The sequence below is a fragment of the Thalassophryne amazonica genome, chromosome 6 (genome assembly GCF_902500255.1).
Source record: "Thalassophryne amazonica chromosome 6, fThaAma1.1, whole genome shotgun sequence".
NCBI classification, from domain to species: Eukaryota; Metazoa; Chordata; class Actinopteri; order Batrachoidiformes; family Batrachoididae; genus Thalassophryne; species Thalassophryne amazonica.
In genome coordinates this window covers 6,058,061-6,083,293 of record NC_047108.1, presented here as the reverse complement: position 1 = coordinate 6,083,293, position 25,233 = coordinate 6,058,061, and the positions used below count along the sequence as shown (strand labels likewise).

The 25,233-nt window shown below is 45.1% G+C and overlaps 1 protein-coding gene across 19 annotated transcripts in view; it reads left to right on the top strand.

Moving 5' to 3' along the window:
• Positions 1–25,233, top strand: part of cacna1db (calcium channel, voltage-dependent, L type, alpha 1D subunit, b) — a 497,403-nt gene that overhangs the window by 329,757 nt on the left and 142,413 nt on the right. For 10 of the 19 annotated variants that reach the window (XM_034171700.1, XM_034171693.1, XM_034171698.1 and 7 more), the window contains 2 exons: positions 20,413–20,472; positions 20,562–20,621. The exons of 1 other annotated variant lie outside the window; for it this stretch is intronic. In XM_034171700.1, coding sequence (XP_034027591.1) covers positions 20,413–20,472; positions 20,562–20,621 — 120 coding nt within the window. The remainder of the gene's footprint in view (positions 1–20,412; positions 20,473–20,561; positions 20,622–25,233) is intronic. 8 more of the 19 variants (XM_034171703.1, XM_034171702.1, XM_034171699.1 and 5 more) reach the window with 2 other exon arrangements.

The following is a 25,233-nucleotide window of genomic DNA, read 5'->3' as shown; positions in this document are numbered from 1 at the left end:
CGCACAGTGTTTGGAGCTGTGTGAACAGAACGGAGGACGATTCTCATTTCTTTCTCACAACAAGACAGGAGTCCCAGTTAGTAACTTTAATCCGCACAAAAGTGACTCACGATTGACATATTCAGGGATGAAAGTGGTGAAAAACAAAAAAAGCTGAAACCCAAAATTACCCCCCAACACCACCTGCACGAAAATGTTTGAATTCTAGAAGCTCTGAAATGCAATCTGGGACTATTCCAGACAATAAACTGCAGTGAGTGCAGCATCCATTTAGTGAGAAAAAAAACAACTTTCCTTATTCAAATTAATTCCAGTAGTATTCTGCTCTTACTAGGATGCAGCAGTTTTCTAGTTTGGCAGATAGTTCTGGAGGAAATCACTGACGAAATTAACACATTGAAATATGGTTTGACCGAAACAAACTGTCATTAAACTTAAATAAGACAGGGATGAAATGCAGGTGTGAGAGTCACTAGGTGTTCACAGGAAACATTTATTTCTGTATGTATTTATTTATTTATGTTCATTGTTAGTTGCTTTTATATTTTCTGTTGTGTTTCTATTCAGGTTTTTTTTGTCTTTCTCTGAAATTGTATATAATAATCATTAGATTATTAATATATAAACAAAAATAAATTTAAGAAATATTACAATTTGAAAACAAATGCACCCGAACGTGATGACGGCTGCAACTGCTTAATGCTAACTTTTAACACTGAAAATGCCATAGACATGCTAACACGTTAGCATCGCTCCCGTTTTTAAGTTATAAAATACATCTATCAACTGTTTCAGAAGACTATAACAGGTCGGTTTAACATAGAAAAGGTAAATAATACTCACAGACGTATGCTCTTTAGGGTTTTAGCGGGGGAAAATTAAGCGAAAGAAAGAAAGAATAAACGAAGCAACAGATCGAAGCATTGCTTCAATCTGCAAACTACTGGTTCAGTTGGTTCAAGGTTCAAAGCAAAGCCGCGCTGCAGAAAAGTTGATTACGGACCCGCTGCAGGGTCTGTAATCAATGTAGAGAAATTATCATTTTCCTGACAAACACCCCCCAAAACAACAGCCACTCTGAAGGACTGATAACAGAATCGTTAAGCACAAAGCTTATTGATGTCGGTGGATCGAATCATTTCTTAACGATACCCGAAAGGAACCGGTTCTCGATACCCATCCCTACTTCCCGCATGTTGTTTTCACCCAGCTTCCTCTCCAGCTTTTTACTGTATGCCTCTCTAGCCTCCTTCAGGCAGATTTTAACTTCATCTTGCACCTCCCTCAACTTCTCACAGTCTCTGCTCCTGAACACTTCCTTCTTCTTATTTAGGACTTGCTTCACCTCAGAGGTTATCCACGATTAGTTGTTGGGAAAACACTGTACTGGTTTCACAGGCACCACCACATCCACACAAAAGTTCAAATAGTCAGTTATACATCCAACCACCCCCTCAAGGTCCTCACCATGTGCATTCATAAACACACTCCAGTCACTGGTGGCAAAGCAGTCTCTAAGTGCCTCCTCCGCTTCAGGGGTCCACTTTCTGACCTCCCTAGTAGTTACAGGTTGCCTTTTCACTCTGGGAATATATATGGGCTACACATGGATGAGGTTAAGATCGGATTTCCCCAGAGGAGGGAGAGGGGACACTTTATATGCATCTGTGGCATTTGCATATAGCAGATCTATGGTCCTATTTTTCCTTGTGGGACAGTTCACATGTTGGTGGAAAGAAGGGAGAGTATTGTCCAAAGTTACATGGTTAAAATCACCCGATATGATGAAAAAAGCATCTGGATGCTGTGACTGTAGCGCCGTAGTGATGTTGTGAATGGACTGAAGCGCCGCCTCTGCCTCTGCCCTCGGAGGAATGTACACACAGAGCGCCATCACGTGTGAGAACTCACGTGGTACGTAAGACGGTCTGATGCTAACAGCTAACAGCTTCAGATCACGGCTGCATATCACACTTTTAACCATCAGATGATTTGGATCGCTTGTTAGCATACAAGATGAGTCCCCCACCTTTGCTCTTTTTGCTGGAATTGGGATCCCGGTCCGCTCACACGGTGGAAAAGCCAGGCAGGTCTACATTAGCGTCCGGTATGTAGCTGGTTAGCCATGTCTCCGTGAATATTAATAGACTGCTCTCTCTGTAACTTCACTGGGTCCCCAACAACGCGGTAAGCTCATCCATCTTGTTCGATTGCGCGTTGACATTCCCAATAACAACTGAGGGGATTGGTGGTTTGACAAGACTCCGCCTGGTGATTCTAGCCTTCTCTTTAGCCTTGTGTTTACATCCAGCTCAGCATCCCCAATACTTCCGCCTTAGCTCCGGTGGAATCTGATGGCGCATTCCCGTCTTTGCATAGTCTCTCAGTGCCTGTAACTCCTCTCTTGTGTAGACTAATCTATTAATGCTGACTTGCATTACTAGAATAGGAGAAAGAGTCCCAAAACAAGCACAAAAGTCCAAAATCACACTCAATCAAGCAGACAGACATGCAGCCCTGCTCACGCAGGTGCAGTAAGAAATCCTCTAATCCCCTTAATCCCCAAGGTGCCCAATTAATTGGGCACCTTTATTTGAAGGTGCCCAATGAGCACAGTGGCCTCCATATTCCGTAAAGATAAGAAATTCAGATCCACCAGGACTCTTCCTAGAGATGGCCTCCCGTCTAAACTGAGCGATGAGGGGAGAAGGGCCTTAGTCAGGGAGGTGACCAAGAACCCGATGGTCACTCCCATCTCCACAGAGGAGAACCGTCCAGAAGGACAACCATCACTGCAGCAATATACTAATCAGGACTGTATGGTAGAGTGGCCAAGACGGACGCCTCTTCTTAGTAAAGGGTACATGGCAGTCCACCTGGAGTTTGCCAAAAGGCACCTGAAGGACTCTCAGAAACAGAAACAACATTCTCTGGGCTGATGAGACAAAGATTGAACTCTTTGGTGTGAATGCCACGTGTCATGTTTGGAGAAAACCAGGCACCATCCCTAAAGTGAAGCATCGTGGTGGCAGCATCATGCTGTGGGGATGTTTTTCAGCAGCAGGAACTGGGAGACTAGTCAGGATTGAGGGAAAGATGAATGCAGCAATGTACAGTAATGTACAGTAATGAGACATCCTGGATGAAAACCTGCTCCAGAGCGCTCTTGACCTCAGACTGGGGCGACAGTTCATCTTTCAGCAGGACAATGACCCTAAGCACTCAGCCAAGATATCAAAGGAGTGGCTTCAGGACAACTCTGTGAATGTCCTTGAGCCCAGACCTGAATACAATTGAACATCTCTGTATCAGGGTTTTAGCCGCGGTGGGCAGCGCTGGGCAACCGCAAATTTCTGCCGGGCTCTTGGGGACAAATTGGCTGTGCCGCCCAGCACAGAATTTCTGAAAAATGAACTGAAATGCTGCTGAAAATGTACCAATTCGATCGTATTTCAAGCTTATAGAGTCATAGTTTTGCAATTTTAAATCAATAATTAAAGTAATAAGAAATATATTTCTTATTTTCTTTGTATCAAATCGCAAACAGCAGAGATCAGAGTCAGTGCGTTCTGTGGCCACAGAACTGTGAACGGAGCAGCTGGAAACAGCGTGTGTGCTCAGAACTGAAAAAAAAACCACACCATAAAAAACAACATTAATCCAGGTCCTTGTGCATCCGTATGTGAAGATACATTCAGAAATTTGGTTTATTTTACAGCTGAAAGGCTTTGTGTTTCCAAAAAGCTCCAAGTTTGGAAAAACAGCAGATGTGAGAGAGAGAGAGGGGGGGGGGGAGGAGGGGAGGGGCACAGCGCCAGTGAAAGGAAACTGAAACTTATTCACAAAGTTTTTCATTTTTGAAGAAGAGTAAATGCTATGTCCATTAATTATTAGTGTTTTTTTTTTTAACATTTTCAATGTTATTTAATTTATTAACTTAGACCTTGACAAAAACATGCAAAAAATAACTTTGATCTTACATATATTACAACATAGATGGTAATTTTTGTTTATTATTCTTGCGTTCAATGTGTCAAAAACCATCGAAAATGAGTGCCAACAATGTTTTAGTGGTATAAAACCATATAGCTTCAGGGGCTGTGGATCCAGGGGCCCGCGGCCCCCCGAAGCTATGAGCCGCGATCACATAATTTACCTGGCACTAAAATGGTCCTAGCAAGAACCCTGCTCTGGAGATATCTGAAAATGACCTGATGGAGCTTGAGAGGTGCTGCAAAGAGGAAAACTGCCCAAAGATAGGTGTGCCAAGCTTGTGGCATCATATTCAGGAAGACGTGAGGCTGTAATTGCTGCCAAAGGTGCATCAACAAAGTATACTTACGTACATGTGATTTCTTAGTGTTTTTTTGTTTTTTTTTATAAATTTGCAAAAATTTAATGTTGTCATTATGGGGTGTTGTGAGTAGAATTTTGCTAGGAAAAAAAAAATTATTTACTCCATTTTGGAATAAGGCTGATGTGGAAAAAGTGAAGCACTGTAAATACTTTCCGGATGCACTGTACATTTTCCACAGTCACATTTCATTTACTCTTGATGGTTATTTGTCAGCACATGTTGGCATGCAACATAAGACACATGAAGAAATCATTTTTTAATTTAGTCATTTCAACATTTCATTTCATCCTCATTTACTATGTGATTGTTTTAATGTTGTAATCATGACTGAGCAATTCAATTCAATTTTCATATTTTCATTTATACAGCATCAGTTCATAACAAAGCTGCCTCAGTGTGCTTCATGCAAGTCAGGTCTAACCTTAACCCCTAGAGCAAGCACACAGGCAACATGGTCAGGAAAAACTCCCTCGGATGAAATTGAGGAAGAAACCTCAAGCAGACCAGGCTCAAAGGGGTAACCCTCTGCTTAGGCCATTCTAACAATTACAAGGTTTTCGTAAAGTTTTACAAAGCTGAAGAACCAGAAAACAGGAAATCAAAACAACACAACATAACAAAAAGAAAAGAAAAGAACATTTGATGGGAAGTCCATGCAGGCATTTGCACCACAGAGGCCTTTATTAGCATAAACAAAGTTAAATTACTAAAATATAAGTTTGACTATTCTAGTGATTGTTAATGCTTTGAAATTGTGCACAATAGGGGTGGAGCTTCCTCTACGTTTGACAGTTGAACTTTGACTTCATGGACATGTTTAGTGATTCTTTCACTTAATATTAAAATATGAAAAGAAACAGCTTTTTTAAAAAATAAAATAGTTGCTCTTTAAAGAGCCCTTGTTTCATTTAGAAGCATAGCAGCAAGTGTGAGTTTTCAGAGAGGACAGGTGACCTGGACCCTCAGGACATTTAACCAGCTGAAGGTCTTCTCTGCAGCTTCAAGCTCTTAGTGGAGTTTTTGGAGACACTTTCCTCACATTTTGAAGAGCAGAGATGTTCTATTCTTCCTTCTGGACTTCAGGTTTTGGTGTTCAGTTCTATCACTGGACGCTTTGAAGTACATCTGTATTTGCAATGTTCGATGCATAACAAATGTTAAAATGTTCCTGAAGTGAAGAAATTACATTAAATTATATTTCTTAAAACACAAAGAAACATGAAACAGTGCTGTGCTATTTTCTTTCAGGTCTAATTACTAGATAGTTGTAAAAATGAAAAAAAAAATCTAAATTATTTAAAGTTGAGACTGTTCTTGTAGTCAGCGCAGTAACAATTAAACTATTGTGTAATTTATTCAGTAAAAATAAAAATAGATCGAGCAATTTGGAAATATAAAACATTCAGTCAGTTCGACTGAGGGATTCAGCATACTGCTGTAAAGGCTAAAGGCTAAGCTAGCATTAGCCGATAAAATGTCAGTGTTCAGTGGTGCACTAAAGTCACGTTTTATTTTCAGATTACTTGTACACATTTGCAGAAGCTCCATTGCTCTCACTGTGTGTATATATTCAAAAGTGAAGATTTTCAGACTGAGTGTGTCTGCTTGATTTCACCGGCTGCTGTGCGTCTCAAGTTCCTCCCAACAGAGTGATGTCCGTCACTCTGCTTTTCGCTGCTAATCTTGTGGTTATGACTCGCAGAGTGTTTTTCCTTTTTATTTAATTGTTTTTTGAGAACATCCGAGTCTTCACATACATGGCGATTGTTAGTTCTATTTCATTCCTCCTGACCGCCAGAGGGCGGTGCTTTAGCACCTGGATAAATACATGTGCGCAGCACAGAGGTCGAGAATATACACCAACAATGTCACGCCATTGGATGTCACTGGTTGTCTTTATATACCAGACGCACCCAGTGCTCGCTTCTTTTCTACATTCTCGCATTCTTAGAAGTTGAGAACACATTTAGCTGCGAATGCCGCTCTCGCTTGTAGCCTCGCAGCCCACCTTCGGTTGGAGCTACGTGCACTGCACACATCCTCCAGAGGCTGCGAGACACAGCTTCACCATTTTTTGTATTCTTTGATTGACGCCTGTCGTGAGTATACCTTCCTAAACGCCGGGTGCGCGCCTTCGCCGCTGCCCTGCTGGGTATTTTCCTCTGTGCACATTAACTGTGTTGTTTCGATGAAAGCTGGCTATTTGTTTAGTTGTGTCACTAACCCCGTTAACTACGTGGTTGTGTATATCAGAACCAGTATAGTGTACTGTGTTGGGCTTGCTGTGAGTGTTTTCCACTCCTTGAAGTAGTTCGTCTGCACTGCCACCATTTTGCTAAGTTAACAGCTCCGCTAGCAGCTAGTGTTGTCGTCGTTGTTGTAAGTGACTTAGCACTTGGGCTGTGAGTTTTTCAGCTGTGTGCATTGTGTTATTACTGTGGCTGTGAGTGTTTTACGCTCCGTGCCTTGTATTAGCTTTTACACTGTGAGTGTTTCACGCTCCGGGCCATGTATTAGCTTTTACACTGTGAGTGTTTCACGCTCCGGGCCTTGTATTAGCTTTTACACTGTGTGAGTGATTCACGCTCCGGGCCTTGTATTAGCTTTTACACTGTGTGAGTGTTTCACGCTCCGGGCCTTGTATTAGCTTTTACACTGTGTGAGTGTTTCACGCTCCGGGCCTTGTATTAGCTTTTACACTGTGTGAGTGTTTCACGCTCCGGGCCTTGTATTAGCTTTTACACTGTGTGAGTGTTTCACGCTCCGGGCCTTGTATTAGCTTTTACACTGTGTGAGTGTTTCACGCTCCGGGCCTTGTATTAGCTTTTACACTGTGAGTGTTTCACGCTCCGGGCCTTGTATTAGCTTTTACACTGTGTGAGTGTTTCACGCTCCGGGCCTTGTATTAGCTTTTACACTGTGTGAGTGATTCACGCTCCGGGCCTTGTATTAGCTTTTACACTGTGTGAGTGTTTCACGCTCCGGGCCTTGTATTAGCTTTTACACTGTGAGTGTTTCACGCTCCGGGCCTTGTATTAGCTTTTACACTGTGTGAGTGTTTCACGCTCCGGGCCTTGTATTAGCTTTTACACTGTGTGAGTGTTTCACGCTCCGGGCCTTGTATTAGCTTTTACACTGTGTGAGTGTTTCACGCTCCAGGCCATGTATTAGCTTTTACACTGTGTGAGTGATTCACCCTCCAGGCCTTGTATTAGCTTTTACACTGTGTGAGTGATTCACCCTCCGGGCCTTGTATTAGCTTTTACACTGTGTGAGTGATTCACGCTCCGGGCCTTGTATTAGCTTTTACACTGTGTGAGTGATTCACGCTCCGGGCTTTGTATTAGCTTTTACTCTGTGAGTGTTTCACGCTCCGGGCCTTGTATTAGCTTTTACACTGTGTGAGTGATTCACGCTCCGGGCCTTGTATTAGCTTTTACACTGTGTGAGTGATTCACGCTCCGGGCCTTGTATTAGCTTTTACACTGGGAGTGCTTCACGCTCCGGGCCTTGTATTAGCTTTTACACTGTGTGAGTGATTCACGCTCCGGGCCTTGTATTAGCTTTTACACTGTGTGAGTGATTCACGCTCCGGGCCTTGTATTAGCTTTTACACTGTGTGAGTGATTCACGCTCCGGGCCTTGTATTAGCTTTTACACTGGGAGTGCTTCACGCTCCGTGCCTTGTATTAGCTTTTACACTGGGAGTGTTTCACGCTCCGGGCCTTGTATTAGCTTTTACACTGGGAGTGCTTCACGCTCCGTGCCTCGTGTCAAGTCTGCGGCTGTGAGTGTTTCACGCTCCGTGCCAGGTCACATCCAATGGCGTGACTTTGTTGGTATATATTCTCGACCTCTGTGCTGCGCACATGTATTTATCCAGGTGCTAAAACACCGCCTTCTGGTGGTCATCCGGAATTCATAGAACCGTAGTTATATTCATAACTCTCGACTTGTTCAGCCTCCAGAACACAAACAGAACTCCGCTCATTTTCTGCATCTGCTTGCGGCATTCACAGCGTGCCGTGCGTGATCTGAAAGGCCCTTCGCCTGGGGACATAACATCTTGAGCGCGCTGTGCTCATGATCTACAGAAATTTTTAAAACCTTTTTGGGGTAGTTTTCAGCCTTTATTACATAATCAGCTAAAGAGAGGCAGGAAACAGAGAATGAAAGACAGGGAGAGACATGCAGCATGTGTCACCCAGGCTAGGAGGATATGAACTGAGGAACACTGCAAGCCGCATTCTGCACCATATGGGATGAGCCTAATGCCTCATTTCCACATAATGTACGTGTACGTAGCTGTGGTGTCCGTTTCCCCATCCATTTCTGTGGATACCTCCATGATGTCTGACCAGTGTTGTAATGTAACGAAGTAGAAATACTTCATTACTGTACTGAAGTACAATTTTGGCATATCTGTACTTTACTTCGTTATTTACATTTCTGGTGACTTTCACTTTTACTCCACCACATTTCCTCAGTAAAATGTATACTTTTACTCCGATACATTTCCCTGAACCATCTTCATTAAGAAATTTGACTGGGCAGAGATGTCCTCTACATCCGCAGCGCCTTTCACCCCTGCAGCATCAAGTGCAGTGTTTGACATAAAACAAGTTCAACAGAAATAAAAAATAAATAAAATAAAAGATGACATGTTGAATCTGTGCCCCCGCAGAGGAAGACTGTGGAGGGTGAAAACTATCTGCACTTTGGACTCCAAACACGCACACACACATATCAAATCAAATCAATTTTATTTATATAGCGCCATATCACAACAAACAGTTGCCCCAAGGCGCTTTATATTGTAAGGCAAAGCCATACAATAATTACAGAAAAACCCCAACGGTCAAAACGACCCCCTGTGAGCAAGCACTTGGCGACAGTGGGAAGGAAAAACTCCCTTTTAACAGGAAGAAACCTCCAGCAGAACCAGGCTCAGGGAGGGACAGTCTTCTGCTGGGACTGGTTGGGGCTGAGGGAGAGAACCAGGAAAAAGACATGCTGTGGAGGGGAGCAGAGATCAATCACTAATGATTAAATGCAGAGTGGTGCATACAGAGCAAAAAGAGAAAGAAACACTCAGTGCATCATGGGAACCCCCCAGCAGTCTAAGTCTATAGCAGCATAACTAAGGGATGGTTCAGGGTCACCTGATCCAGCCCTAACTATAAGCTTTAGCAAAAAGGAAAGTTTTAAGCCTAATCTTAAAAGTAGAGAGGGTGTCTGTCTCCCTGATCTGAATTGGGAGCTGGTTCCACAAGAGAGGAGCCTGAAAGCTGAAGGCTCTGCCTCCCATTCTACTCTTACAAACCCTAGGAACTACAAGTAAGCCTGCAGTCTGAGAGCGAAGCGCTCTGTTGGAATTTTAAATTCTATTCTAGAATTAACAGGAAGCCAATGAAGCGAGGCCAATATGGGTGAGATATGCTCTCTCCTTCTAGTCCCTGTCAGTACTCTAGCTGCAGCATTTTGAATTAACTGAAGGCTTTTCAGGGAACTGAACCATCCCTTAGTTATGCTGCTATAGACTTAGACTGCTGGGGGGTTCCCATGATGCACTGAGTGTTTCTTTCTCTTTTTGCTCTGTATGCACCACTCGGCATTTAATCATTAGTGATTGATCTCTGCTCCCCTCCACAGCATGTCTTTTTCCTGGTTCTCTCACTCAGCCCCAACCAGTCCCAGCAGAAGACTGCCCCTCCCTGAGCCTGGTTCTGCTGGAGGTTTCTTCCTGTTAAAAGGGAGTTTTTCCTTCCCACTGTCGCCAAGTGCTTGCTCACAGGGGGTCGTTTTGACAGTTGAGGTTTTTCTGTAATTATTGTATGGCTTTTGCCTTACAATATAAAGCGCCTTGGGGCAACTGTTTGTTGTGATTTGGCGCTATATAAATAAAATTGATTTGATTTAATTTTAGAGATATTGCGCAAATGCAAAAAAGCAGTCCTACATATTTGTTTAATATGCGCATTGAATGAAATACACACACACACAGGGATCGGCTCCTGCTGGAGTTAACACACACTTAATGGGAAAACTTCAGTACTGACAAAACTGGCCGGTGTAACTGTTTCGTTTCATTTATTTTATTTGAAATGTTAGCAGAGAAGCGTTGCATAAAAGCAGCAACACATTTTGGATTTAAGAGTGCAAAGAGCACTGTATTTGCTTGTTTTGTAGTGGTTAGTGGTGGTGACCCTTGCATTGTTTTGTTTTTTTGTTTGTTTGTTTGTTTTTACTTTTCCTTAAATTCCGCACAACTGTGTAGCTATAAATGACTGTTCTGTTTCACAAGAGCCTGACTGTTGTGTTTAACAGAAAAGTGTGTGTGGGTCTTCAAGGAAAAAGACTGCACGTCTTCAGAAAAAGAATGGCAACTTTATTTACAACAATATACCTGTTGTTCACTCATCTCATCACCAACACCACCTGCTCCGCCAGAGGCGGATCCGGCCTTTTATAGGGCCCCCCACTGGTTTCTCCAGACACCACACTGACTTTTCACCGTTTCACGCTACACTTGTTTTGGATTTTACTTTTACTTAAAGTATATTTTATTTTAGAAATTTACTTTTCATACTTAAGTACAGTAAATGTCAGATACTCTAAGACTTTTACTCAAGTAATAATTTTAAAGGTGATTTTAACTTTTACCAAAATAATTGTATGTTAAGATACTTGTACTTTCACTCAAGTATCACTTTGAGGTACAACATTGTGTGTTTCAACTGACACACACGCTCATCTTCAGCCGCAACATCTGGCTGCGGAGGTTGGAGCCTATCCCAGCAATCATAGGGTGTGAGGCAGCTGGGTACACCCTGGACAGGATGCCAGTCTGAAATTTACCTCAACTGCACTGACAACCCCCCCCCCCCCCCCCCCCCCCAAAAAAAAGCACTTTTGTTGCAGATTTCAGATTATCAGATTTCAGATTATCCACTGTGTGCCAGGAAACTTTCAGAAAAGCTAACAAGCTAGTGCCTTTGTTTCACTTATTTGACTGATATTCAAAGTGTAGTTGAAGAAGAATAAAAAGAAGATAATTTAGCGACGTTAACACATTGTGAATAGTGGGGGTTTTTTTTGGGGGGGGGGGGGTTTGTTTGTTTGTTTTTGCAGCCACAAGAGATGAATGTGTTTCCTCTTGTTTTTGTCTGTATTGTGTTCCGTGTGTATATTCCATACAACTGGATGGTGAAAACAGACAAAAACAGCCTTTCTTAGCTGCTGTGGTGTCTGTAAAGAAAGGCGTTTCCTTGCATTGACCACTAGATGGCACATCATGTGTATTACGGGCAAAGTCCATGCATTATGTGAAAATGAGGTGTTCGCTTTCCTTTGAGTTCAGGAGTAACAAACTTGAAATGCTGCAACCCGATTAACTTTTCCTCTAAAATATTTCTGTTGTTTATTCCATTTAATGGTTCTAATTGAAACATAAACCCCAAGGGGGTTATGTTTTCAGTCACATCCGTTTGTTTGTTGGTTGGTTGGTTTGTTAGCAGGATTACTCAAAAAATCCTCAACGGATTTCAATGAAATTTTTACCAGGGGTGTATCTTGGCCTAACTTAGAAGTCATTAAATTTTGCTAATGATCTGGAACGCGATCTGGATCCAGTAATTTTTTAAGGATTCTTTATCATTGCAGGATAGGGCCAGTTTCAACATTTTTGCATCTAACTTCATGAAGACGACACAACAATAATTTAGCATTTGTTTCTCCTCATTGAATAAACTTGTTATTAGAAAATAAAAAAAACTTGTGTAGTTCATGCAGTTTCTCTTTATAAATACATTTGCTGATGATCTAAGGGCCCTGTCCCACTGGGGAGAGGATTAATTGCACATGAATTGAGTATACAAATTACGGGCATTTGTTGTCATCCACAACAAAAATGGCTAAAAATGGCAAATGTCACAGTATGAATTACGGATATATTAATAATATATAGCGAATATATGATGAACAATCACGGTTGTATAACATGTCGTGAGGAAACGGATCAGACGCATTGTGATTATCACAGCAGTATTACGGGTGTATTATGAATGCATCGCGCACGTGTTGTGCATGCACGGCATCTGCATTATGGTCATAAATGAAGCGCAATCAGGCTGTCGGCATCACTATTCACACCAACAATACAGGCTCTGGAGCATTTGCTGGACTTGGACAAGTTGATAGGAGTAAAGAAGCAGTGAACAGGGCGAGTGGTGATGTCAGCGAATCGTGTCAGAGCCCAGCTCATCTGAACGAATATAACAAGAAGTTAAATCTGTTATAAACAAAGGAATAAATACTGTAACAGCTGCAGACAAGAAGGAAAAAAGCACGCAACTGTTTTATCAAGCCTTGACAATGTAAACTGTTGGGAAGGTGTCGTGACACGGACCCACAATAGGGGGCGTTAATGAACGGACAATGGATAAGCCAAAAAGTAACAATTTAATGTTGTGAAGCGCCCACGAAGTACAGACAATAACAATATTGCGGAATGTCAATCATACACAAGGTGGCGTGTGGCAGGCTCGAAGATAGAAGACGTCTGGTGATAGAAGAGCCGGAACCCACACAGCTTCCACCACCAACGGATCTGAAGAACACCGGAGCCGCCAAGCCCTGCGCCCCAGGTGGCCACTGTCTTCAGCAGTCAGACCCGGTACTGCTGGCAGAGAACAGAAACAGTTTTGATGAGTGTGAGTTTGCACACTCAGTAATCCCACAGTCTGTGTTCAGTAAGGAGGGAGCACCTCCACCTCCAATCACACACTCATGCAGCTCCTGTCTAACCACTTATCTGGTTGGGGTGTGAAGCGAAGCCGTCGCTGATCACACCAAACACCAATCCCACAGATAAGGCAATCACCACAGGAAAACGGCTGCAAAAGAAGTTCAGACTATTACACAAGGTTTTGTTCAGCAGAGAAAATTACCTGTATGGTAGCTGATTTCTCGGCAGGGAGGTGGAGTTGCAGTCCGGCTTTTATGGAGGTTGATGTAGATGAGTGACAGCTGGTGGTGATGATGTGACAGCTGTCACTCCACTGGTTTCAGCGCCCTCTCGTGCTTGAAGCCCGCACTCCAAGCAGGGCGCCATCTGGTGGTGGTGGGCCAGCAGTACCTCCTCTTCAGCGGCCCACACAACAGGACCCCCCCCCTCAACGGGCGCCAGGAGGCGCCCGACCAGGTTTGTCCGGGTGCCGGGCGTAGAAGTCGGCCAGGAAGGCCGGGTCCAGGATGAAGCTCCTCTTCACCCAGGAGCGTTCCTCGGGGCCATACCCCTCCCAGTCCACCAGATACTGGAACCCCCGACCCTTACGACGGACGTCCAGGAGCCGACGCACGGTCCATCCCGGCTCCCCGTCGATGATCCGGGCAGGAGGCGGTGCGGGTCCAGGGGTGCAGAGTGGTGAGGTGTGGTAGGGCTTTACCCGTGACACATGAAAGACAGGATGAGGTGGGCCTGGACCGAGGGCACACCGACCTCTCCCTCCACAAGTGGAAACAATGGGGGCTGGTACCACAAACACACCTCAAACGGGGAGAGGCCGGTGGCTGACGACACTTGGCTGTTGTGGGCGTACTCAATCCAGGCCAGATGGGTGCTCCAGGCCATCGGGTGCGCGGAGGTAACGCAACGGAGGGCCTGCTCCAGCTCCTGGTTGGCCCGCTCTGCCTGTCCGTTTGTCTGAGGGTGATACCCGGACGAGAGACTCACGGTGGCCCCCAGTTCCCTGCAGAAACTCCTCCAGACCTGAGAGGAGAACTGAGGGCCACGGTCTGAGACGATGTCTGCTGGTATCCCATGCAGACGCACGACGTGGTGGACCAGGAGGTCTGCTGTCTCCTGGGCCGTTGGGAGCTTCAGGAGGGCCATGAAGTGGGCCGCATTGGAGAACTGGTCCACTATCGTGAGGATGGTGGTGTTGCCCTGGGATGGCGGGAGGCCCGTGACAAAGTCCAGGCCGATGTGGGACCAGGGGCGGTGAGGTACCGGTAGGGGCTGGAGGAGTCCTGAAGTCCTCTTATGGTCAGCCTTGCCCCTGGCACAGGTGGTACAGGCCTGGACGTAGTCCCGGACGTCGGCCTCCATAGACGCACACCAGAAGCGCTGCTGGACCACTGCCATGGTTTTGCGCACCCCGGGATGACAGGAGAGCTTGGAAGCATGACAGAAGTCCAAAACCGCAGCTCTGGCCTCTGGTGGGACGTACAGTTTGTCCTTTGGGCCGGTCCCCGGGTCCAGGTTCCGTGTCAGGGCCTCCCGGACGGTCTTCTCCACGTCCCAGGTGAGAGTGGCCACCACAGTGGACTCGGGGATGATGGTCTCTATGGGGTCTGACAACTCGGCCTTGGCCTCCTCTTCATGCACCCGGGACAGGGCATCCGATCGTTGGTTCTTGGTCCCAGGGTGGTATGTAATCTGGAAGTCAAAGCGCCCGAAGAACAGTGACCAGCGGGCTTGCCTGGGGTTCAGCCGCTTGGCGGTCCGGATGTACTCCAGGTTCCGATGGTCCTTGAAAACCGTGAAGGGCACTGTCGCTCCCTCCAACAGATGTCTCCACTCTTCAAGAACCTCCTTCACCGCAAGGAGTTCCCGATTGCCGATGTCATAATTCCTCTCAGCCGGGGTCAACCTGCGGGAAAAATAGGCACAAGGGTGGAGAACCTTAATGGACTCCCCGCTCTGGGACAGCACGGCTCCTATCCCTGAGTCAGAGGCATCCACCTCCACTGTGAACTGGCGAGTAGGATCAGGCTGCACCAGAACTGGTGCAGACGAGAACCGGCGCTTCAACTCCCTAAACGCGGCTTCGCACCGATCCGACCAGGTGAAGGGGACCTTAGTGGAGGTCAGGGCTGTCGGGGGGCTAACTACCTGACTGTAGCCCTTAATGAACCTCCTGTAGAAATTCGCAAAGCCGAGGAACTGTTGCAGTTTCCTACGGTTTGTTGGTTGGGGCCAATCTCTCACCGCCGCAACCTTGGCCGGATCAGGGGCGACGGAGTTGGAGGAGATTATGAACCCCAGGAAGGACAAAGAAGAGCGGTGAAACTCGCACTTCTCTCCCTTCACAAATAGCCGGTTCTCCAACAACCGCTGTAGGACCTGACGTACATGCTTGACATGGGTCTCAGGATCCGGAGAAAAGATGAGTATATCATCTAGATATACGAAGACAAACCGATGCAGGAAGTCCCGCAAGACGTCACTAACCAACGCTTGGAACGTCGCGGGCGCATTGGTGAGGCCGAACGGCATGACCAGGTACTCAAAGTGACCTAACGGGGTGTTAAATGCCGTCTTCCACTCGTCTCCCTCCCGGATCCGAACCAGGTGATAAGCATTCCTAAGATCCAATTATGTGAAAATTTGGGCTCCATGCAAGGGCGTGAACACTGAATCCAACAGAGGTAACGGGTATCGGTTGCGAACCATGATCTCGTTCAGCCCTCTGTAATCAATGCATGGACGGAGTCCGCCATCCTTCTTGCCCACAAAAAAGAAACCAGCACCCATCGGGGAGGTGGAGTTCCGGATCAACCCGGCAGCTAACGAGTCCCGGATGTAGGTCTCCATTGATTCGCGTTCCGGACGTGAGAGGTTGTACAGCCTGCTGGACGGGTACTCAGCGCCTGGTATCAAATCAACGGCACAATCGTACGGACGGTGTGGAGGCAGCGTGAGTGCCAGATCCTTGCTGAAGACGTCAGCAAGGTCATGGTACTCGGCTGGCACCGCCGCCAGATTGGGGGGGACTAAAGCCTCCTCTTTAGCTGTCACACCGGGTGGAACCGAGGATCCTAAACACTCCCGGTGGCAGGTTTCGCTCCACTGAACCACAACCCCAGACGGCCAATCAATCCGGGGATTGTGTTTTAACACCCATGGAAAACCCAATATCACTCAGGAGGTAGAAGGTGTTACATAAAACACAATCTCCTCCCTGTGATTCCCAGATACAACCAAAGTCACGGGCTGTGTCTGGTGTGTGATTAGTGGAAGAAGGGTGCCATCTAGTGCCCGCACCGACAATGGTGACGGTAAGGCCACTAGAGGGAGCCCAACCTCCTTTGCCCATCTGCTGTCCAGCAGATTCCCCTCCGACCCCGTGTCCACCAGTGCTGGGGCGTGAAGGGTTAGATCCCCACTCAGGATCGTGACTGGGATACGTGCAGATTTTCGGGGTTTCCCCGCGTGGGTATTGTGACCCACCCTTAGCCCAGTCTCTAAGGAGGAGTGCTGCTGCTGTTTTGACCGTTTGGGGCATTCTCTCTGTGTGTGTGCTCGGTTGAGCTGCAGAGAAAACACTCTCCACGGATCAGCCTCCTTTGTCTCTGATCTGATCGCTTTTTGGCCCTGCTCGTTTCCATAGCAACATCAGCAGGGGGAGCTGTCGTCACGTGGAGAGCCCTGGCTGTGGAGCGTGGGGAAGTCGGCTCCCTTTCGGACCCGGGAGGAAGAGGGACGGCTTGTGCCTGACCACGCCCTTCGTCTCGCTCCCGTCGGTGTTCTGTTAATCGGTTGTCTAACCGTATAACCAGGTCGATAAGCCCGTCGATAAGCCCGTCTAAATCCCGCGGCTCGTCCTTTGCCACCAGGTGCTCCTTAAGGACCAGAGACAGTCCGTTTACAAAGGCGGCGCAGAGCGCAACAGCATTCCAGCCGGCTCGCGCTGCCGCGATGCGGTAGTCGACTGCATACTTCGCTGCGCTCCGACACCCCTGTCTTATCGACAGCAGCACGCTTGAAGCGGTCTCGCCTCTATGAGGGTGGTCGAACACCTGTCGGAACTCCCTCACAAACTCAGTGTAAATCGTTAGGAGCCGTGAATTCTGCTCCCAGAGCGCCATAGCCCAGGCGCATGCCTCTCCTCGAAGCAAATTTATAACGTAAGCCACCCGGCTAGCGTCTGACGCGTACATGACGGGACGCTGTGAAAAGACGAGCGAGCACTGCATCAAGAAGTCCGCGCACGTCTCCACACAGCCTCCGTACGGCTCCGGAGGGCTTATGTATGCTTCAGGGGAAGGTGGGAGGGTTCGTTGAACGACCAGTGGAATGTCTTTCTCTGGCATTCGGTCAGCAGGAGGAGGTGCTGCAGCAGCGCCCTGAGCATGCGCTTCCACCTGGGCGGTGAGAGCCTCCATCCTTCGATTGAGAACAATGCTCTGCTCGGTAACTAAGTCCAACCGAGCAGTAAAGGCAGTTAAGATGTGCTGCAGCTCACCTAACACACCTCCTGCTGGCACCTGTGCACCTCGATCTTCCATTGGCTGTTCAAGCGATGGTTGACGCCCCTCGGGATCCATGACGCTGGCTGAGAAATCCTGTTGGGAAGGTGTCGTGACACGGACCCACAACAGGGGGCGTTAATGAACGGACAATGGATAAGCCAAAAAGTAACAATTTAATGTTGTGAAGCGCATAACGAAGTACAGACAATAACAATATTGTGGAATGTCAATCATACACAAGGTGGCGTGTGGCAGGCTCGAAGATAGAAGACGTCTGGTGATAGAAGAGCCGGAACCCACACAGCTTCCACCACCAACGGATCTGAAGAACACCGGAGCCGCCAAGCCCTGCGCCCCAGGTGGCCACTGTCTTCAGCAGTCAGACCCGGTACTGCTGGCAGAGAACAGAAACAGTTTTGATGAGTGTGAGTTCACACACTCAGTAATCCCACAGTCTGTGTTCAGTAAGGAGGGAGCACCTCCTTACTGGTGGAGTTGCAGTCCGGCTTTTATGGAGGTTGATGTAGATGAGTGACAGCTAGTGGTGATGATGTGACAGCTGTCACTCCACTGGTTTCGGCGCCCTCTCGTGCTTGAAGCCCGCACTCCAAGCAGGGCGCCATCTGGTGGTGGTGGGCCAGCAGTACCTCCTCTTCAGCGGCCCACACAACAGTAAACATGTCAAATAATTACCTTTTTAGACGCTCAAAATGCTTTGTGCAGCTTGTTAGCCATTCGTGTGCACGTGCTGCAGCTTCCTGTGATTCAGGAGGTGATTAGAGCCATTTTCAACAGCCAATTTGCACAATAAAATGATTAATCCAGCACGAAATAACTATTTTATATAGGCAGCGTCCAGCGCAGAGCGTGTGGCAGCCGGAAGAACAAAGAACGGCGTCCAGCTGTGAACACAGGGCATCTGATTTGTACCAGCCGCAAATCAGATGCAAAGCAGACGTAATAAAAACGCTTTATTCATGACCAATCTGTCTGCAGTCGCTACATCTTATTTTAGTCCATGATGTGGACATGATGGGCACGCAAAATATCTGTTTTACACACTGTCCCAGTCCTCTGCCAAGCCGCAAATCCCTGTCAGTTGCGGATGTCAGCAGATGACGACGAATATACAGTGCACAGATTGTGTATGTATGGAGCCAAAATTTTGTGCACCTCAAAAATCCTGGTAACGGAAAAATGTGCCTCTGCCGATAATTGTGGACGTGTGCGGGTGTCGGCCAGCTCATACAAGCATGTTTCACGCATATTGTGGATGTTAAGCGAATATGAGCCAATTTTGTGCGCAATCCATATGCAAATCCTCCTAAACGCCAGTGGGACCGGGCTCTAAGGGTTTAGTCAAAGTAAAAGTCGGCTTTATTGTCAATTCTTCACATGTACTAGACATACAAGGAATCGAAATTTTGTTTCTCACCTTCCCTCGGTGATGACAGGACAAGACATTTCGACAATAAGGACAAGTATTTAGTATTTACATGATTTACACATTTAACCACTGAATCTGAAACATGACGGTAGATGCGTGAAATGACGTGGAATAAGTCTCTTTGCCAAAGGGTATTCCATATGACGTCAGTAACCTTGGCGAAGGTTTGCGCTCTCCGAGTGCTTCTAGTTGATATACCAATTGAATAAGTCTAAAATACACTTTTATGTCTTGAATATTTTCACCATTTTTATCTCCTGACATCCCTAATTATTGTTGTTGTTATTATTAATAATAATAATGTTGTTAATTTGTAATTCCTTATTCCTCACAGGTCTTTTTCTTTTCTACTTCTTGCTCAGTATCAGCTGGTTCTTTTTCACATCTTTCATGGTATTGTCGACCGTACAAGGTCTACGATGTCAAAAAATCCAAATGTGGTGGCACAGATAAATTATTTTTTTTCAATGTTTTGACTAAATTGGCCCATACTATGACTTTACAGGACTAAAAAGACCACTCTAGTCCATTTTGGAGGAAGTTTCATCCTACTTCATTTTTGCTATTTTTAATAATCGCTCAGACTTTTGACTGCATCAGCTGAAACTGTGGTTTGATATGACTCAGGGTGTGTTAGAAACCATTTTGAGCAAATTGTCAAGAAATTCAATGCCCTGGTGCAAATTACCAACAGAGGATTGTTGGTGCAGTAATGTGGTTTGTCGGTTCTGACATTTTAATTTCTCACTAACAAATACGAGTATTTCATATTTGTCACTGATTTATGACATCAGTTTGCTCATTGTTAACTTGGTGTACTTGTTAGTTTGACATTCATGCCTACAACAATTATGTTAACTGTGATTTATTTATTTTTACTACTGTAATGTTGCGTTCACATGTTTGTAGAAAAACCCAATGTACCTGTTGTTACAGTAGAATTTTTGTCATCTGCAGTGGAAGACTGATGGTGATGGCGTGAGGCGCCTTCATTTTCCAGTGTTAACAAACTGGACGGTGATTTACTTCAATGGATTGTCAACATGTATGAGAACATAGATTTAGCATTTTGCACAGCTTAAAAAATTGTTGTGAGGTTATAGATGAATTCCTCTCTGTAAACCAGAGTAACAGGTCCCTGTGGCAGGGGGCAAAAGTTGAAAATTTTTAACTCTTGACGGCAAGTGCCATCAAACTGTGCGGTTGCTTCATTCACTGCCAGAGATGACGTAACTTTTCCATCAACTTTTCTTTGAAAACAATCTGCCGCTTCTAGCCAACATGTGAGCGCAGCATTAGTGAACGTGATCTTCTACTGTGATGTCCTGATGACTTTGTGCATTGCCTTTTGCAGATACTTGGTTATTTTGACTATGCTTTCACCGCAATCTTTACTGTTGAGATCCTGTTGAAGGTAAATGACCTGTGTGTGCTGTGTTGTGCTTTGCTGAGTAGAGCTTCAGTAACACTTTGGTGCTTATGTCACTCTGATTGCTTCCTCAGATCCTAGGCTATGCAGACTATGTCTTCACTAGTATGTTTACATTTGAGATCCTTATTAAGGTAAAGGATGAAAAACCAGATTACAGGAGCACGCCTTCATCAAGTGTGCTGCACTCGTTTCCTCCTCACTTATTTTTGTTTCATTTGAAATTTTCTTTTTTTACAGTTTGTACATGGACATTGTCTGTTTTTGTCCAATATTTTATATGTTAGTCATTTTGCATCAAGCCCCCCCCCCCCCCAAAAAAAAATCCTCAACCAGCCTACACACCTCTTCAAAATAATTGTTTTGCTCATACTAAATTTTATAAGGACTGAAAGTGATGTGCTCGATGACTTTTACGTGCTTTTTAAAAAATCTATTATAATAGCTTCAAAATTGGATGCTTGTGGATTTGACATCTGTGCTCTTCAAAACAAACCAGTGACATCTTTGGATTTTGAATTTGAAAGCTGTGATTTGAATATATGAAATATTCTGGCCGATGTAGAGATCTACCTCTTGTGGTAGTTGTCACATTAAGTTTAAAGCTACAGTGTGTAGGATTTAGAGGCCTTTATTAGCATAAACAGAATGTAACATTCCCAGCCATCTGTCCATTTGTGTATAATTACCAGCAACATGGAACTGATGTGTTTCTATGAACTTAGAATGAACCCTTCATATCTAGTACATGGGAACAGGCCCCTCTCATAGAGGCCGCCATGTTGATACAGGAGACCAAAAGGGTCATACTTGCTCCACCTTTCACATTTGGCAGCACAGCCTGCAAATCACATTGTGACTGCATAGTTTAATGCTGATTTGCCCGTCTGTAATGATGTCGTGAATGTTGTTTTTATGCACTTGCATGCAGATAGCGTCATTATATTTACAAATCATGCTTTTATCATAAGAATCATTCCGTTACTGACACAAGCACCAAATTCCACAAAATTACACATCTTTGAAACCTTGTTTAAAAAAAACAACCAAATGAAAAAAGAAAAACCAAGCATTTGAAATTCCAAGATGGCCATCATCTTTTTGTTGCAGAACTTATGGTTGTTCATCATATATCTCCATAAAACCCACAAATGTTCATGTTTGTAGTGTGACATCATTTGCATTGGACCATGAATGTGCTATTTGCATGAGTGTAGATTTATGTCATTTAAATTTGAGGCCACTAGCATTGCTATAACAAATGATGAGGAGTAATGAATATACATATATCCCTCAGCCCCAACCAGTCCCAGCAGAAGACTGCCCCTCCCTGAGCCTGGTTCTGCTGGAGGTTTCTTCCTGTTAAAAGGGAGTTTTTCCTTCCCACTGTCGCCAAGTGCTTGCTCACAGGGGGTTGTTTTGACTGTTGGGGTTTTTCCATAATTATTGTATGGCTTTTGCCTTACAATATAAAGCGCCTTGGGGCAATTGTTTGTTGTGATTTGGCGCTATATAAATAAAATTGATTTGATATATATATGGTGAATGGACTGCATTTATATAGCATTTTTCCATCTGCATCCGACGCTCAAAGTGCTTTACAATAATGCTACAATGATGCCTCACATTCACCCCGATGTCAGGGTGTATATATACTCAACAAAAATATAAACGCAACACTTTTGGTTTTGCTCCCATTTTGTATGAGATGAACTCAAAGATCTAAAACTTTTTCCACATACACAATATCACCATTTCCCTCAAATATTGTTCACAAACCAGTCTAAATCTGTGATAGTGAGCACTTCTCCTTTGCTGAGATAATCCATCCCACCTCACAGGTGTGCCATATCAAGATGCTGATTAGACACCATGCTTGAAGCCCGCACTCCAAGCAGGGCGCCGACTGGTGGTGGTGGGCCAGCAGTACCTCCTCTTCAGCGGCCCACATAACACTTTTATGCCCCTTTCACATTGGCGTATTCATAGAGCTGCACATTGCGGCATTGTGTTTAATTTAAATACGCCCGAAATACGCGCATACTTGCAGCTGCGTGTGTTCGCGTTTTAATGTGTGCACACAATGACGTGTACCATGCCGCTATTAAACCAGTTCAGTGCTATTTTCTGCCTATGTGGAAGTGCGCTCTGTTCTCTACTGCAGGTGTGGTGCGGCTCAAAAACAGTAATTTAACAATTATTATTATTATTATTTATTTATTATTTTGTCTTGGTGGATCACTTTCATTGTGACCAGATGCTGCTGAGTCTGGCTGTGGTAAAGGCTGTCCTGAATGAAACGCTGCGACTCGTTAAACTTTTAAAGCTCCGGTTGCTCCAATCAGGTCCACTGATTTGATCAGACCTGATCGATCAGGTTGTCTGATGAGCACACCGACATGCAGCGAGTGTGCTTTTATTTTAAAGTTACAGGTCTGATCACACTTGATCAATCAGATTAGAGCATGCCATAGGTATTAAAGGCACTGCGCTGCGGTGGTTTGAATCATATTTATCTAATAGATTACAATTTGTTCATGTAAATGGGGAATCGTCTTCACAGACTAAGGTTAATTATGGAGTTCCACAAGGTTCTGTGCTAGGACCAATTTTATTCACTTTATACATGCTTCCCTTAGGCAGTATTATTAGACAGCATTGCTTAAATTGTCATTGTTATGCAGATGATACCCAGCTTTATCTATCCATGAAGCCAGAGGATACACACCAATTAGCTAAACTGCAGGATTGTCTTACAGACAAAGACATGGATGACCTCTAATTTCCTGCTTTTAAACTCAGATAAAACTGAAGTTATTGTACTTGGCCCCACAAATCTTAGAAACATGGTGTCTAACCAGATCCTTACTCTGGATGGCATTACCCTGACCTCTAGTAATACTGTGAGAAATCTTGGAGTCATTTTTGATCAGGATATGTCATTCAATGCGCATATTAAACAAATATGTAGGACTGCTTTTTTGTATTTACGCAATATCTCTAAAATTAGAAAGGTCTTGTCTCAGAGTGATGCTGAAAAACTAATTCATGCATTTATTTCCTCTAGGCTGGACTATTGTAATTCATTATTATCAGGTTGTCCTAAAAGTTCCCTGAAAAGCCTTCAGTTAATTCAAAATGCTGCAGCTAGAGTACTAACGGGGACTAGAAGGAGAGAGCATATCTCACCCATATTGGCCTCTCTTCATTGGCTTCCTGTTAATTCTAGAATAGAATTTAAAATTCTTCTTCTTACTTATAAGGTTTTGAATAATCAGGTCCCATCTTATCTTAGGGACCTCATAGTACCATATCACCCCAATAGAGCGCTTCGCTCTCAGACTGCAGGCTTACTTGTAGTTCCTAGGGTTTGTAAGAGTAGAATGGGAGGCAGAGCCTTCAGCTTTCAGGCTCCTCTCCTCTGGAACCAGCTCCCAATTCGGATCAGGGAGACAGACACTCTCTCTACTTTTAAGATTAGGCTTAAAACTTTCCTTTTTGCTAAAGCTTATAGTTAGGGCTGGATCGGGTGACCCTGAACCATCCCTTAGTTATGCTGCTATAGACTTAGACTGCTGGGGGGTTCCCATGATGCACTGTTTCTTTCTCTTTTTGCTGTGTATGCACCACTCTGCATTTAATCATTAGTGATTGATCTCTGCTCCCCTCCACAGCATGTCTTTTTCCTGGTTCTCTCCCTCAGCCCCAACCAGTGCCAGCAGAAGACTGCCCCTCCCTGAGCCTGGTTCTACTGGAGGTTTCTTCCTGTTAAAAGGGAGTTTTTCCTTCCCACTGTCGCCAAGTGCTTGCTCACAGGGGGTCGTTTTGACCGTTGGGGTTTTTACGTAATTGTTGTATGGCCTTGCCTTACAATATAAAGCGCCTTGGGGCAACTGTTTGTTGTGATTTGGCGCTATATAAATAAAATTGATTGATTGATTGATTGATGATCGCACCGACATGCAGCGAGTGCACTTTTATTTTAAAGTTACAGGTCTGATCAGACCTGATCGATCAGGGCGTTTGATTAGCACACCTACATGCAGTGAGTGCGCTTTTATTTTAAAGTTACAGGTCTGATCAGACCTGATCGATCAGGTCGTCTGATGATTGCACCGACATGCAGCGAGTGCGCTTTTATTTTAAAGTCACAGGTCTGACCAGCCACACAGAGAGAGAGAGAGAGAGAGTAAGGGAGTGAGGGAGAGCGCATGAGAGAGAGAGCAAGCGAGCGAGCGACCTGCTGTTTCTGTTGTGTTTCTGGATTTCTGAGTTGAGGTTCGGTTCCCTTTTCTGAACACACAGGTGCTGTGGGCTGTGTGATCATGTTCTCCAGCTGACGCACTCAGTTTTTCTTGTGTACAGGAGCGCAGTGTTGCACAGACTTGCCTGCAGTAACGCTTTGCTGCGCAGACCTGCTTAAAACTGTGTCCAGCGCTCTACGCCGAAGAAAATTAACATGTTTAATTTCTGCCGTCCTACGTGCGGAGCCCTCAACATACTGCTGCGTAGGGAGAAAAAACTCCAGATAGAGCTGCTAAAGTGGGCGTAGAGCTGCTCAACTCAGCATAGACTATACGCTGCAATAAGCAGCTCTACGAATACGCCAATGTGAAAGGGGCTTCAGCCAGTGACTCCACTTCTGTCTGGAAAGGTCTCAGACCTCACCCACTCTGCCAAGGATCCTTGTTTAGATTGAAGATTTGAAAGACAGTTGGACAGTCCTACTACCATTCCCAATGACAA